Below are 15,069 nucleotides of genomic sequence, written 5' to 3' on the forward strand. Positions count from 1 at the left end.
GTGGATCAATGAAACCCTTGGCTGTGATATGTAAGATGTGATCTCTGTAGAAGCCTAGCTTCACTAGAAGATCACTTGGGTCCAACCAAATCCGGAATGTGTGTAGCTGTAGTAGATGCTCACGGATAACTTGGTTGACCTTGTGTGATAGTAGGGGAGAGAAAGGAGCATCCATGTTGTACTAGAAAGGAGGTAGTCTGTCCATGTGGAGCCCTGGTCCTGCAAACCATCTCTTTGTGTGTGCATACCAACACCTGTGGTCTCCCCTTGCTGCAAGTGCCATAGAAGAGGACAATGCTAGCCATGGCATCTTGCTACGCCCAGATGTGTAATCTCCATAGTCTCCGACTCGGTACAGATACGTAATGACGTGAAATGCAACATCTAGTTGTAATGGGGGTGCCCCAAACTCCGCCCGAATGATTTGGTGAGGGACGGATGGCTTACCACGGATCATCTGTGATAACTTGAGAATCCGCGGCCGCTCCACCTTGGCCCACTCTGTATCTGACAAGTCTGGCCCCCGGCATGGATTTCCATACATCCTTGTTGGGCGGACCAAGGAGTAAAAAAGCAACCCTTTGGTCCGTGGATCTTGAAAGTGAGAGCGGAAGCATTGTCTCTTCAACAGGAGACCCATCATCGCGCATGATGACTCAAGATGTATTGAAGATCATAACCTTGGTTTTACCCAAGTTGACCTTCAAATCATGTGAAACCGGCCTTCAGTTTCCTAAAGGGCAGTAGACCATAACTTGCATTGCATATTCATTATTCGCAGCCACATTGCATCATTTCCAACCACTTAACGTTAAACAATACCACTTAGAAACAACTTGAGAAATAACTGGATGGAGGCTAGAGTGCCCCTGCTCAATGAAACCAAGTACAAGACACCACACTGGCCCCAAACACTTGGCGCCCCTTCCGGTATTTATTTATTCCTTTAGGAACATACAACAAGGGTTCAACCTTGCACTGTTCCTCTCTGCAAATCCTCTAGTTGTCTCTAGGCATCTAATCCCAGTGCACCACTAGAATTCCCACTGGCAAGGCATACTCAGGCATTCACTTCTTATCAGACACAACTTAGAGGCATTTAGGCATCCAAACCATTGGCAAACTGAGCTCAAGGCAGCCTCAAGGCTATCACATGCATCCACACCGTCCTTAGGCCTTCCATAGGATCACCCTTGCCTTTGGGTGCTTACTAGAATCTGTTGGAGTCCTGAAAGGACTGCACTCAACACGCATGCACTGCAAAAAGCTGCAAAGCAAGAAAGAACAAGGAAAAACCCGAATCTGGAACCAACTCCTGCTGACTGTGGCAGAGAGGCGAGCTCCTTCCTCACACCTATCCTCTGTCCAAGCTCCCCGCAAGGTGCAGGTGTCTTCCAGCAATCAGGAGAAGAGAGAAATGGAGGTAGAGAGCGGAGGGTGAGCAAGAAAGAGCTGTAGAGGAAAGATGGTTCACAGATCTGCCTCGAAACGATTGCCTGGGGATCTGTGCCTGAGTCCTCCTAAGAAAAGGTGCCAAAAGCAATAGGGAAAGTTCCTCCTGTAGCCTGCACTGGTCCAAAACAGCTCCAGAACAGCTCCAAAAGCCACCACGCAGCCAAAAACATGTGCACAAAGGTCCAGCACAGCAAAAGACAACCCCAGGAACCTGCTGGAGGCAACTGAACACGTCCGTACAGTAATTTTCCAAAAGTTCAAAAATGAGTCCTGGCACTTCCTAGAAGTGTGTACTAGCCTTGAAACAGTCAAAACAGTGTTAAAACGACTGAAAACAGGCTTGAAACAGCTCAAACAGCTCAAAAACTGCACAAGAACAATTGAAAACGTCCTACACCTCTAGGAGAGTGAGGGGAGAGAGATGGAAGGTGGGGGAAGGGAATGCATACACATGCTTGACAAATGGCACCTCCTCCTTGCCATTTGCCCCTTCATTAAAGTCCTAACCCCCATACCAAGGACAACCAACAACTTTTAGACCCCTCTTTTAAAGCCTTTGCCTTGCCCCTAGGACCTAGTGGTGCACCTAGACTTTGCCCTTAGGAACTTCTAGGAAGTGTGCACTTCCTCTAGTCAGTCCCTCACGGCCAAACCATTACAACACTTAACCATGGTTAACCTCGGGGTAAGCGTAGGTTGAGTTACGAAGATACTTTACATCACTTTTCACGTCCTCGTGACATCATGAGACTCACAAAAAGGACTGTAATGCATCAAGGTGTCTCTGGAGCCCCTTTGCTGAGGAAGACGAGAGTCATGTCCCTTGCGTAAAGCAATATTCGGATCAACGTGCCCGCGAGAGAGCAACCTACCTCACCCTGTGCCTCCGGCATTGTCTCGAGCTCATCGATGTAGAGGCCAAACAAGGTAGGTGATAATGGGCATCCTTGTTTGACCCCGATAGTGCTCATGATCTCGTCTGCCCATCCAGATCCTTTTCGGACTTTGCCCGAAACTTGCTCATAAAGTGTCAAGACATCCCAAATGATCTTCTGGTCATAAACCAAATCTTGTACGCGATCTATTAGGCGGGTTCTCGGAACGGTGTCAAATGCCTTGTGGAAATCCACAAAGCAACAGTAAACCCTCTGCTTCCGTACCCTCGTTTCGATGATACATCTGAGCGCGAGAATATGGTCCATGGTTCCATGATCCTGTTTGAAACTAGCCTGTCCTGTTGCTCTGCGTCCTCGACACTCTGCAAATCTGCTGACCTCAGAATCAAGTACTGATGCATAAATCTTGGACATGACATGTCCAATCATAATGGTCCTGTAGTTCTCCGGGTTCATGGGATCCCCTGCCTTGTGGATGGGTGAGATAGTGTTGATGGTCCAGGTGCGTGGAAACTCCAAGCAAACAGCTTCATTAAACAGCTTGGCTAAGATCGGGGCTAGGAGGTTAATCCCATATGAACTTTGTGCATAGTCCCTCATGATCCTTCGCGCGGCCATTATGAAGTTTCATTACGGCATTCTTTTACCCATGTCTAGCGAAGAGGGTGCAAGATGTTGGGCGTGACATATGTGATAGGTTAGGGGTTGGGTGATTGGGATATCATAGAGCGTGCGTGCATACTCAAACCATACCTGAGTGTCAGTGAGTGGTGGGGGGGACCGTCCCTCTAGAAATCTCCGCCAAAAGTCCTTAGAGTTGTTACTGAACAGAATGTTCAATAGCTTCTCCTTGTTTCGACGCTCAAAGTCAAGTTTCTTCTTGCGTACCAGACGACGGTACTCGTGTAGCGTCTCTGGTTCGCTCGAAAGACTGTTTTTTGTTTTGAATTTGAGCTGACGGCATAAAGCCTCACACTCATCATCGTATCAGCTATTATAGGGTACGGTCCCAGGTGGTAGTGGGCAGGTGGAGCGGGTTGTGTGAGGGAAGGCGTGAAGAGTGGCCTCGTGTAGTGAGCGAGTGACTAGGACAGCACGATCCTCTAATAGGGGTACAAAGTTAATGTATGCGAGAAGTATGTACAGACGGCCTGAGTAAGTAGGTGAGTGATCACGATCAAAGCGTATATTATGGTAGGTGGAGTAAGAACTCAACGGGTAGAAGGTACTGTGCGGCGGGGGGTAGAAATGCTAAAGAAAAGATATGTATGATCAGCCCTTGGAGGGAGAGGTGCTATGGTAAAGTCAGTGATCCGAGATGTGAAGGCAGGGGATCCCATGATGTAGTCCACAACATTGAAGCCACCCCCATGTGGAAAGGAAGTGAAGCCACCTAAGAGAGAGAGAGACGGTGGAAGGGTCATCGCCGGTAGAAGGGTGGTTGTGTGTGTGCGTGTGAGAGAGAGAGAGAGAGAAAGAAAGAAAGAAAAGAAAGTGTATTATTGTCCACTAAAGGCCAAAATGGACCCATGGGACTCCGGTAAAAGGCTCATCATTCTACTGGCAAGTAAAGCTTGTTTGAGAAGCCCTCATCCAACATTATATACTGCATCTTGTAGTGGTGCTACTTTTGTTGTATGCTCTTCTCCCACGACTTCACAACCTTATGACATCCTTTCGCTTTTCCTAGGAGAGGCTCTGCTTGTCATGATGGAAACTACTTTTAGTGTCCTCCAACCACCTAGGGATTTGAATGTGAGCGTCTTTTGCTATTTTGAGCAAGCTTTTTCTAAGCCTTTAGAGTAAGCCTATTGGCTGACCTTGCGGATGAATCTGTAGCATAATTGTAATTATCCCAAGAAATGAAGAGAACTATTTTGTTTTGACTCCGGTCTAATCCGTCCTCAGAAACATCGGTCCTTACGACAAAAGGTTTTTGCAAGTCAGAATGACGGAGAAGCGCATCTTCTTTTTAATGCATTTTTCACGCAATCAATAGCTTTTTCACCTAGTATAGTTGCTTATGCTTGGGCACTGATGACAACATAAGTGTTGCTTTGCTTGCTAAGTATGTCTTCCTTTTGTTTTTCATAAAAGTTTTTGTTTACCTCTTTTTTCTGCTCTTTCATTTTCTCTTTTATTTTCTGTGTAGATTTTTGATCTTTAGAACAACAAAAAATCTAAATTTGTGTGATTGGACTTATTCTAGTCTTACAAAGGTATATAATAGCTTTTTGACAATCATTAGACCAAATAAATTTTGCATTTTCTAGCATCAAACCTCTCAAAAGCTCTTGCATGGATCGGCCACTAAATCGTGCCATTCCTAGGAAACGTTGACATTGCTTTAAATTTGTTGAGTCGGAAATCTATGCAATGCTTTAACTTTTTTGGGGTCGTGTCGAATACGGTCATTGGATATGATGAACGTGAGACATTTTAGTTGAGACTGTGCCTGTTAGAATTATAGATATAATTCTGCAGTGACCAATGTAATATAATAAGCTAGTTAGGGGCACTTTTCCCTCTTTAAGAGGTTTTTCCCCCTAACCGCAGTTAGTTCACTAACTATGGTTAGTGACTACTAAGGTTTTGTCACTAGGACAAAACCTTATCTTTCTCTCATTGTGTTGTACTTTCACACTCTTCTATTGCAACTAAGCTTTCAAGCTTCCAGCTCACACTCTCTCTTGCTCTCTCACACTCACCATCTTATCACAGTGCCCATTTGCATTTGTCCGAATTCAGTTTGAGATTGTGTTGCTGGAGTAGATCTTTGACAATTCATTGTAATCACCATTGACTACTTAAAAATTTGATAGATGATTCTAACCCCAATCATACTCTAACATATCATCACCAAGAGTGATAGATAGTTGTCGTGTTCGATGCTGTTTTTCTTTGATAGCTTGATCAATGAGTTGCTTGAAACTAGTAGGCATCATGGTACTCTCAGAGCCTTTCTTGCTTCATTTCTGAAATTTATTATCAAAATAAGACTAAAGACTTTAATGTTTTTACACATCAGAAATTTAAAACTCTAAAACACAATTGTCATAAACATATATGCATACTAAATCTGACATACCATGCTTTTGAAGACATTGAAATTGGAGCAAGGCTCTCCATTTTATGCTCTCAGGATATTCTTCTTGGACAGCTTTCCAATTCGGCAAGTTCAATTGCCGGATCTTTGATTTTTGCATTCTCATATATATATTTTATGCCTGCATTAAAACACATGTATAATTTATTCTACTTTCAATTAAAAAATAATCTCTCTTGAAACTTTCTTTATACATAGATCAATGTAAAATCAAGGAAAGCATCATGATACAAAGGAGAGATGTTTACTTACTCATCAAACTCATTGCCCAATTCTTCAATAGTGAGATCACCAGATATAAGTCTACCAAGCACGGACTTAATAAGAGTCTCATTCTTTATTCCTTGCATACTCTTCCATGTTGTGGCTTGAATCTCCTCAGGTAAAGCCTTCATCCCTTGGGTGTCCTTGCTTCCTTTAGCCATGACTTTTTTTTGCCCTTTGATTTCAAAATTTCTCCCACTTTGTGAAAATTGCATGAATCAAATCCCATACCTTACCACTCCGAAATGCAATCTGAAACATTCCATCCCAATAGGTCCCCACAACATTGACAGAATCTTTGTTAGTTATTAGGAGTAAGATAGGCTAGGAGCAAATCGATCGCTTTGAAGGTAAAGATTTGGAACAGTCTAGAGGCGGCCTCTCTGTCCAACTGCCCTGGCTTTTATATAAATCTCCCTTTGCCATCTCTCTAGTACCTCCCGTTTGCCTCCCTCTTCTCTTGCGGTTTGCCTCTTGCCTCCCTCTAGCACCTCTTCCCCTCTCTTACAAAAGCCCAACTAAAATGCTAAGCTCCTTTAACAGTCCACTGCTCATGACTCATGATGAAAGAATCAAGTCGACAAAGAAGCCTACGATGCCGAGTAGCCAAAGATTGAGCATAGAAGCTTGAAGTCAATAGATTTGATGCCTTAGGAACTAAGGAACTAAATCAATGCCTCAGGAACTAATCAACATTAGGTGACGTGAGGTTTGTAAGGAGATGTTGTAGCCCAAAATTATAAATTATGGATGGTCCGAGCAAAGGAGGAGTTGGTAAAGACACTTTATGGCACATAGTATGGGGTTGAGAAGAAGTACTAGGATATATACTTTTTTTGATCATCGGGGATTTTTTTCAAAAATTACAAACCTTGGTTTCATATTCACAACTTGGAAATCTTGAGCTATGTGAAGCCGTCAAAACAATGAATCTTTGCCAAAGATCCAATGAATTAATTTTTGAATCAAAACTCTTTTGCATCATCAAGAAGATCAAGATGTTTTGGCTCGATATGGCTGATCCTACAGAACATGGAAGTTTAAACACCAAGCGACCCAACGAGAGTAGATGTGAAGTGCGAGATGATGATCTTGATATGTGTGTGTGTGTGTGTGTGTGTGTGTGTGTGTGTTTTTAAAAAAAAAAAAAACCCTAAGAGGTGGTAAAGGCTAAGATCCAAATTCAAGGAAGTAGGCAAATCTCTTGGCTTTGTTGTATATGACGGAGCATGTGGACTAATAGAGAAAGCTATGATTTTCATACGTCAATTTGACGTGGCCTTTGGCATATACAAATTTCATAGAAATTTCAAGCTATGGATGGTGAGTTTGCAACTTATAGATATTGCTAGTGCCTAGTGGAGTGCACAGCTGGTTGATGAGTCTACTCTTAACACGTGGAAGAAATTTTAGAAATGATTCTATCAGCAATTCATTCCAAAGCAGCTTGTGGACAAAGTGCATATTGCATGGGAGGGTTTTCATATGGGTGAAGAAGAATATGTCAAGGCCTACAACCAGAAGTTTTGGAATGCATATTTGTAGGTCACCCCATTTCTAAAAATCTCAAACAAGGTTCAACTCTGAAAATTTGGGTAGATTACCACGTAAGGTATGAGCCTTTGTGAATATCCCGCCTAACACAAAGATCCAAGATGTTACGCATTTAGCATCAGTTGCAGTTCTTATTTATATGAAGGATCCATCTTCCTACTTGAAAAGAAAGAGTTTCAATCTCATAATGTAAGGGGAGATCAAAAGCCCTAGAATAGCGAGCATAAGTTTACGCTAGAACAGATTCACGACCTCCTGAAAGGAAAGGAAGTGTTTCTGATGCGGAATAGAGGGGCATATGCTTGCCCACAACCCCGAAAAGCCAGCCAAAAGATCTACCAAAGACCTTGGCGGGAGTGTTCCTAATGTACAGGGAGAGTGACCGATCCAGAGGCTAGAGAACTTTGTCTCTCTTGGGGGCAAAGTAAGAGACTTGAACGTGTTGATTTTGTTTGATTCACGAGCTACAAATAATTTTATCTAGCCTTGAGGTTAGGAATCTAGTCATAGGATTTGGGATGTAGAGCTTATATTCGTAGAGATTTTGCTCCAGTCACACCCCTTATTGGGAAACTTAGAATCAACAATCCAGAATTATGTGGAGCAAGAAGAGTATTTTATTTCACTATTGAAGCATCATTGGTTTTGGAGATTCCCTAGCTTCATAGGAATAGATTACTTCTTATGATGCCTGAAAGAACCCTTGTTCTATCCCATAGAAACAAGTAGCCTAAGATTTTAACCAAAAGAAAAGGAGAGACAATTCCTATTGTATCTAATGTTTCCTTTGTGAAATAAATAAAGTCTGCCATTCTTGCATATAAGATTTTCATTTGAGATAAAGAAATGATCCACAAGTTGAATTGAGTCCCTTGGAAAATGAAAGAGTTGAGTCTTTCAAATGTTGTTTCTCAGAGTCTATTCAAGGAGAGTTGCCACCTGAGCGCCCAGAGGCCCGTATCATTGAGCTCATACCAAGGAGTGACAACTTATTTGAAGTCGAGGGGGATGTCATGGATTCGTAATTGTCCCAAGAAATAAAGAGAACTATTTCATTTTGACTCTGGTCAAAGAGAGTTGACTTGGTCAACTAGAAGTGTCCATTCTGTTGTTTGCATTTGTTAATGTGCATAGTGGGGATGCCCATAGAGGACTAGGATTAGTCCAGAGAACTAGAATGCATGCATCTGCTAACCTCTAATGGGTGAAATGTGTTGGATATTGTATTGTTTTATTTTATGACAACACCTCGTAGAGTGCTAAAATCCCCATTTTTCTAAGTGGAAAAGCACATGGCAAAGGGACGACTAGATTTAAAAGAGGAAAAGAAATTGTATCGCCTGTTTTATGAAGAAATCGTAAAGCAAGCTTAGCTCTCTAGAAAGCCCACCTATTCTGGCTAAAAACAGGCGCCAGCTATTTGAAAGCACAAGCTTCTGGTGGCCTGCCAAGTCTGTAAATTCAGAGCTTCCGTGCTCTTGCTGGTAATGGGAGTTTTGTCAATCTTCTTGCTCGCCTGTGAGCCACTCTCATATCAGGTTTTCTACTGGAACTCGTATCAGGTTTTCTATTGGAATAAAAACCTTTGCCGGGGGGGTGGGGGGGGGGGGAGCAGCCCTTATTTCCGGCCTCTATTGTGCTTGTGCTCCTCTCCTTCTCTCTTTCCCAATTGCGATTTCCCTTCTAGCTGGATCGCTGTAGTTTTTTGTTTGATTCAAGTTTTGAGCAATCAATTTTAGCCTGATCTTGAAGGGTTATGAATTTAGAAGCCAGAGAAGTTTATTTGCGCTAACCCGAGATGTTCCAAAGGCGGACGAGTCTCAGGGTATGCGGTTCTTGACATCTCATTCCGGATTTTTTGTGAGAGGCTCTCACAATACAAGAGAATAAGTCAAGTGTATAATACATGCTTTTTTTAAAGCTCGAGCACTATGTCTTCTGATCTGCATTGTTCTCAAAGGTTTAGTATTTGCCTATTATCTGCCATCTATTGTGTTGGCTGGGTGACCTTGTGAGAGTCACATTTCATTTTGTACATGTTAGAGGCTCTTCCTTCTCCTCTTCCCATGTTTTGACTATTGTCTTATGTCCTCAGAGGCTTGCAGCAGATTTCTTGTCAAACTACATATTTTTGGCAGTCGGCAGAGTTGGTTCGAGCACTGATCTTATCGTGCAAAAGGTTGAATATGTGCCTGACAGTGATAAGCGTAGCATGCTCATGGATCTTATCCATGCACAAAGTGCCAATGGTGTTCAGGGAGGTCATGGGAAGGTATTGTTTTTATGATCTGAGCCGCTTTATCCAAAGTGGGATACCTCTAACTCTTTTGTGCACATCTTGTTGCTAATGTGGGTCTCTTAGAAGCTTTCTGAAAAACCTAGGACATTTTGGAGTTTTTCTTGGGTCAATGTTGATTCTATGTTTGGGGTTTGTGATGGAAGCAGCAACCTTTGACTCTTGTCTTCGTGGAAACCAAAAGGGGAGCAGATTCTCTGGAGGATTGGTTATGCAGAATGGGTTTTCCAGCAACTACCATCCATGGTGATCGCACACAACAGGTGAATATCTCAATTTAGATTTATATGTTCTGGAATGCATGTCCAAGGTTTCCTAGTTTTGTTGAGTTATTGGTAGAGGTATTTTTCGAGAAGATTTCTCAGAGTAGCAGCTTTTTGAGTTTCTGTAGAGATCACAGGCTATCTTGACTTTCTGTTTTTTCCAAGGGAAAGTGATGTTCTCTCATGTATTCTTGTTTGGAAGCCTTAACAACTGTTTAAATTGTGTGCTAACTTGTTTCTCATTTTCTTAATTTTTGTTGCAGGAGCGTGAGCATGCCTTGCGTTCCTTTCGCACTGGCATAACACCAATACTTGTTGCTACGGATGTGGCTGCACGTGGGCTTGATATTCCTCATGTTGCACATGTCATTAATTTTGATCTGCCCAACGATATTGATGATTATGTGCACCGGATAGGGCGCACAGGAAGAGCTGGCAAGTCAGGGTTGGCCACCGCTTTCTTTAACGAGAACAATTTGTCTCTTGCGAGACCTTTGGCTGAACTAATGCAAGAGTCAAACCAAACTGTACCTAGCTGGTTGCTGGACTTTGCTGCTAGGGCTAACTATGGAGGCAGCGGGGGTAGAAATCGCCGCTCAGGAGGTTCCAGGTTTGGAGGCCGGGATTATCGCAGGGATGGGAACAGAGGTGGTGGTGGTGGTGGTGGTGGGTATGCTGGTGGCTATGGAGGCTCGACGGGTTACAACAATTATGGATCTGGGGTAGCCAGTGCGTGGGATTGAGTTTCTTATGCAGAAAAGACGGGCAATTGGACGGAGAGAAGAAATCAATATCAATATCTAGATAGTCAGCCCGAACGGTATTTGTGGATGGCTTCTGAAGGCCGTTGTATCAGTGCTAAATGTTTGTATCTGGTGGTTTCCTTTTTTAGTTCTTGATAAGGGTCAGAATGTTTCTCAACTCGTTGCAGTGGTGCAGATGCCTAACCCATGGAGGGAGTCCAGCGGTGGATAAGCTGTACATTGATTTTTTCCTTTCAGACAGACTTTCTATTGAGCACATGGATACGATATGAGTTCATATCTCAGGCGGAAGTCATCATATAATTGGAGAGTACATTTTTATTTCAATGAATACCTCGTTGCTTGTTTCTTCCCCCCTTTTTGGGGGAGGGGATGGGGTACCTGATCCATAGGATCATCATGGCTGAGTGTGGACTTAATTCCTCACTTTTTTGAAGTATTGGTCTATCATAGCATGTGGACTTCATGCCTCATGCTTAATGATCCCCTGTAAAAGAATCAGGAATTCAACCATCTTCTGCTAAGGACTAAGGATAGCTTGCATGCTTATTTTTCCAAGTAAAATTTTCCTTAATTACTGCTCTGGGTCTCCTTCTCTTTCTCAAGACATTGCGTGCGGGAGGTTGGCTGGGATACAAACGCTGAGCAGTGTGATCAAACTGACGAGGGGAAGCATGACGAACCTCAATGAGAGTGTATCTAACAATGATTCTCTACTTCGCTGTGTCTAGAGAAGATTTTCCATAGGGGATACAGACTTTAGTTGCCTGATATATTCATTAGCAAAACGTGTTTTGCTTCCAAAGCAGGCGCCAAGGTTGTGGAAAATTAATGTGGAGGGTTTAAAAGATTGTTGCTTTTTGTTTTGATCTGGATTTCTAAGAGCTAGTGTTTATCAATTTACAAAAACGGTAGTGCTGTGTTATACTCTCTTTGTCAGTATGCAGTTTGGTTACTGTCTCTTTGTTTTTGCTAGCAATGCTCTTATTATCCACTTTCGTCATGATTTTCTCATATGTAGATAAAGTGGCTTCAGTGTGTCCTCTTTCAAACGAAGAATGTGGTGTGCTTGGAAAGTAGTGAATTTTTTATTGTCAGCTGCCAGTTTTTAGGACCCTGTTGAGTATATTGTCATGCTTGGACCATAGCCTCCTTTATGCTCAAAGAAACGAACTTGGCTCTATCGTTGATTGCTTCATTTATGCATCCCTCGCTAATTCATATAAAAATGGGCTTTCTGCTCTCTTTGTTGTACCAGTTGGCGCAATTTTTTAAATATATATCCTATAGACACAATTGCTTTTTATGTCACTTGTTATTGTTCACATGAGTATATATCCTATAGACACAATTGCTTTTGATGTTACTTGTTATTGTTAGGCTCACCAAAGAACAAGTGTTGTGGTATTTTTGGGATGTGTTGAATACCTTACCTCTCAGATATGCTCAAAGACATACCAACTAGCTCTTTAAGGAAAATCATGACGGCCTTCTGAAATCTTGCTTGAGCTTTTTGTGCTTTTTTGTTTTGTTGAGCTGGGTGTATTCATGAAGAAAATTCCTATTTGACTACTAGATTATACTATGCTAACTCCAGAAGAATGAGACTTTTGGTGGCAACATCTATTATTCTCGAAGATGATGCAAACAGCTAGCAATCAATGCCAGCCCTCGGACAAACGTCTAAATATGTCTTGTTTGACAATCGATACGTAAAGATGCAGTTAACTGCATATTGGTTCTAGGTGATCTTAATGTAGCGTCGTTGAAACATGTGCCATATCGTCTTTGTAATAAAAAACTCGTAATTTGCTCACATACAGCTCAAATAACATAGTAGAGTGATGTTAGTCGTCTCAATACTTTTGGGGAAGTGTGTTTAGAGTGTCATAAATATGAGTATTGCAATGTAAAGGTTTGCAGGGCTCTCATTGCATCCCGTGTATGAGATAAGTCAGCCAAAGCTACAAGATGCACAAGAGGTGCAGGCTGAGCAGCAAGCCCTGTGAGAGGCACAGGTTGAGGTAACAACACTCCAAGTAGAAACGGCACAGTTCTGCCACAAAGAATTGGAAGGGTTAATACTCGGCTCAAAGATCAATTACAATCTCTCATCTAACTCCAAGCTACTGATGATGATGAGGATTCAAGAGTAGACGAAGGACCTTGACACCTCTCTCAACCTCTCCCTCAAGTTTGGGGCCAATGATCCAGAAGCCAACCATGAGCTCTAGGGGTACAATTGCTCCGGGTAAATCCAAAGCCACTATTGAAGAAAACACGGCTCATGCTCTATTGTTACTGGATCCCACCAGCCAAAGGGTTCCGGAGCCAAAGTCCAAAGTGGGAACTTAGAACCACTTAGTATTCTTTTGCGAGAAGGGTGTACAGGTGTCCCCCTGGCTCATTTTGCCAGTCCTAAGCTAGGAAATGATGTAGGGACCCAAACTCCCTTGGTGGCTCTTTTGGACAAGGCGGTACAGATATTTATTACCCCATCTATTTTTGAAATAGCTACCCAAACTTCACCCGAGCAAGTTCTAGAAGCAGAGCCACTTTTAGTAGGGTAGGATGTACTCCCCATTGCCACCTTGGCAACTAAAGTTTTGTGCCAAGGGCCCCATTGACACCAAATCCCTATCTACTCTATAGTGCTTGGGCACAAATCAACTCAATAGACTCCAACTGTCTTGTAGACTCACCTTAGTCTCTTCACGATGCGACACTTGGGCCGATCACCCCAAAGATTTCCATGTATGATCACATGTATCACAATTTTAAATTGTTTGTCCAAGAACAAGTAGCCCGCCACCATAATATACGTAAGGTAGAGTGGTGCCTTATTGCAGCTCGAAGTTATGGTCTTTTGTGTCAGACAATCTCGACCCTTAAACTATATTATGCGGCATTACTTCAGGATATCGAGAAATTGTTAGTCCATGTGCAATAATGTCCGAGAGTTGTGCAGGGAGCCGTGGTTCAATTGGTAGGAGAATGTCACACCAGTGAAATGCTACGTGACTCGGTTTGAGGACGCCTTCAACATCACAAACCCCTATGAGGACCCACTCGTCGAGCAATGGGCTATGGATTGGCTCATAGGCTTCGAGAGGCCTCCCATTGACATTTGCTCTTTATATCCGTGGTCTGCTCTTGATCTCCAAATTATTCCCTCGGCCCTTTCTCTGTTTCTCCTCGAGTACCTCCACACTAGCCTCCAAGACGAAGGCGTGATCGTGCAGGATGGCCCCAAGCTTCAACCCACGCACGTTTGTCTTTAAGCAGCTCTTAGTTCCAACCAGTCTAGAATTGTGAGGGCTTGGTTATAGAAAGACGAGGTGAAATGTTGGCCCTTGGGTCACGCCTACACAGGTGGAACTCGAGGAGACTTGCCGACATAGGCATGAGTAGGTGGCATTCATTACGGTGGGTGAACATGGAAGCACATCTTCGACTAACTTCTGAGTGGCGAGCACATCATTGGGTAACTTCCCAAGCGGTGAGAGAACAATAGCAGTGAAGCTAAGGCTGTGACTTTGTGTCTGAGGAGGATTTGTCCTAAAGTTAAGGGTGGCAAACCAATTATGAGTAGTGGTCTGGCGGATGCCAAGTGTTAGGAATAGAAGTCAATCTTGTAGTAGTAAGTCTACTTAGTAGAAAAACATTGTAATAGAGAGTAGGTGGTGGTGGTGGTTCTCAAGTTGCACGACCTCTCTTTGGATTGCTAGGTTAGGAGCTTGCATAACTGAGTGCTCAGTTCAAGCTGAGGTGGTTTGATTGTAAACAGAGTCTTTCTTGATACAATACAATTGTGGTTTGCTTGGATTCTATCTATATTGTTCTCTATTTATTTTATACGCTCAATCCCCCGTCACCATATGATTTCCCTTTGAATAGTAACCCCAATCTCCGAATCATTTCCATTGATGTCTATTTGCTTCACACTAGAGTCTGCATGCATGCACAATCACCAAAGATTGAAGAGTGAGCATCTTCATCTAGTGCATTGCACAGGTTGGGTTAAGGGTTCACGATCACAGAATAGCAAGCACCCATAAGTTAACTGAAAGCTAGTGAGAAAATTAGACCGTCAACACCCTACCAGATTTTGTGCACTATAGGGTAGATCTAGAGATAGTGCGAGATAGTCTCCCAACCTCCATCCGTAGTGGTGAAAATACTTGACAACATGCATTTGTTCCAACCAAGCGCCGTCAACATGCATTTGTTCCAACCAAGGGCCAATGGGAAGAACCCCCATGGGCAACCATCTAGAAGAAGTATGAAATTTTCTATGGATGATGGCTAGCCAATGAGTGTGACCAAAATTGGGATTCTACCTCAAGGGGCATCTGTTGCTTGACCTTGTGCCTCTCTCTTAATGGGAGTCCAAGCGATCACCTCCAACTGAAGGTGATACTCAATGCTTGTCGTACGCAACCACCTCCAACTGAAGGTGATACTCAATGCT

At 42.9% G+C, this 15,069-nt stretch overlaps 1 protein-coding gene across 1 annotated transcript in view; it reads left to right on the forward strand.

Annotated features, from left to right (window-relative positions):
- LOC147883724 (DEAD-box ATP-dependent RNA helicase 52B-like) overlaps positions 1 to 11,451 on the forward strand; it is a 35,184-nt gene extending 23,733 nt beyond the window's left edge. The window contains exons 5-7 of the mRNA XM_087398232.1: positions 9,371 to 9,547; positions 9,721 to 9,834; positions 10,098 to 11,451. Of these exons, the coding sequence (XP_087254358.1) occupies positions 9,371 to 9,547; positions 9,721 to 9,834; positions 10,098 to 10,577 (771 nt within the window). The 3' untranslated portion in view covers positions 10,578 to 11,451. The remainder of the gene's footprint in view (positions 1 to 9,370; positions 9,548 to 9,720; positions 9,835 to 10,097) is intronic.
- Positions 11,452 to 15,069: the final 3,618 nt, after the last annotated feature.

Source organism: Dipteris shenzhenensis, chromosome 27 (genome assembly GCF_047967505.1).
Source record: "Dipteris shenzhenensis isolate YYH24624 ecotype China chromosome 27, Dip_SZ_1.0, whole genome shotgun sequence".
In the NCBI taxonomy this organism is placed as follows: domain Eukaryota; kingdom Viridiplantae; phylum Streptophyta; class Polypodiopsida; order Gleicheniales; family Dipteridaceae; genus Dipteris; species Dipteris shenzhenensis.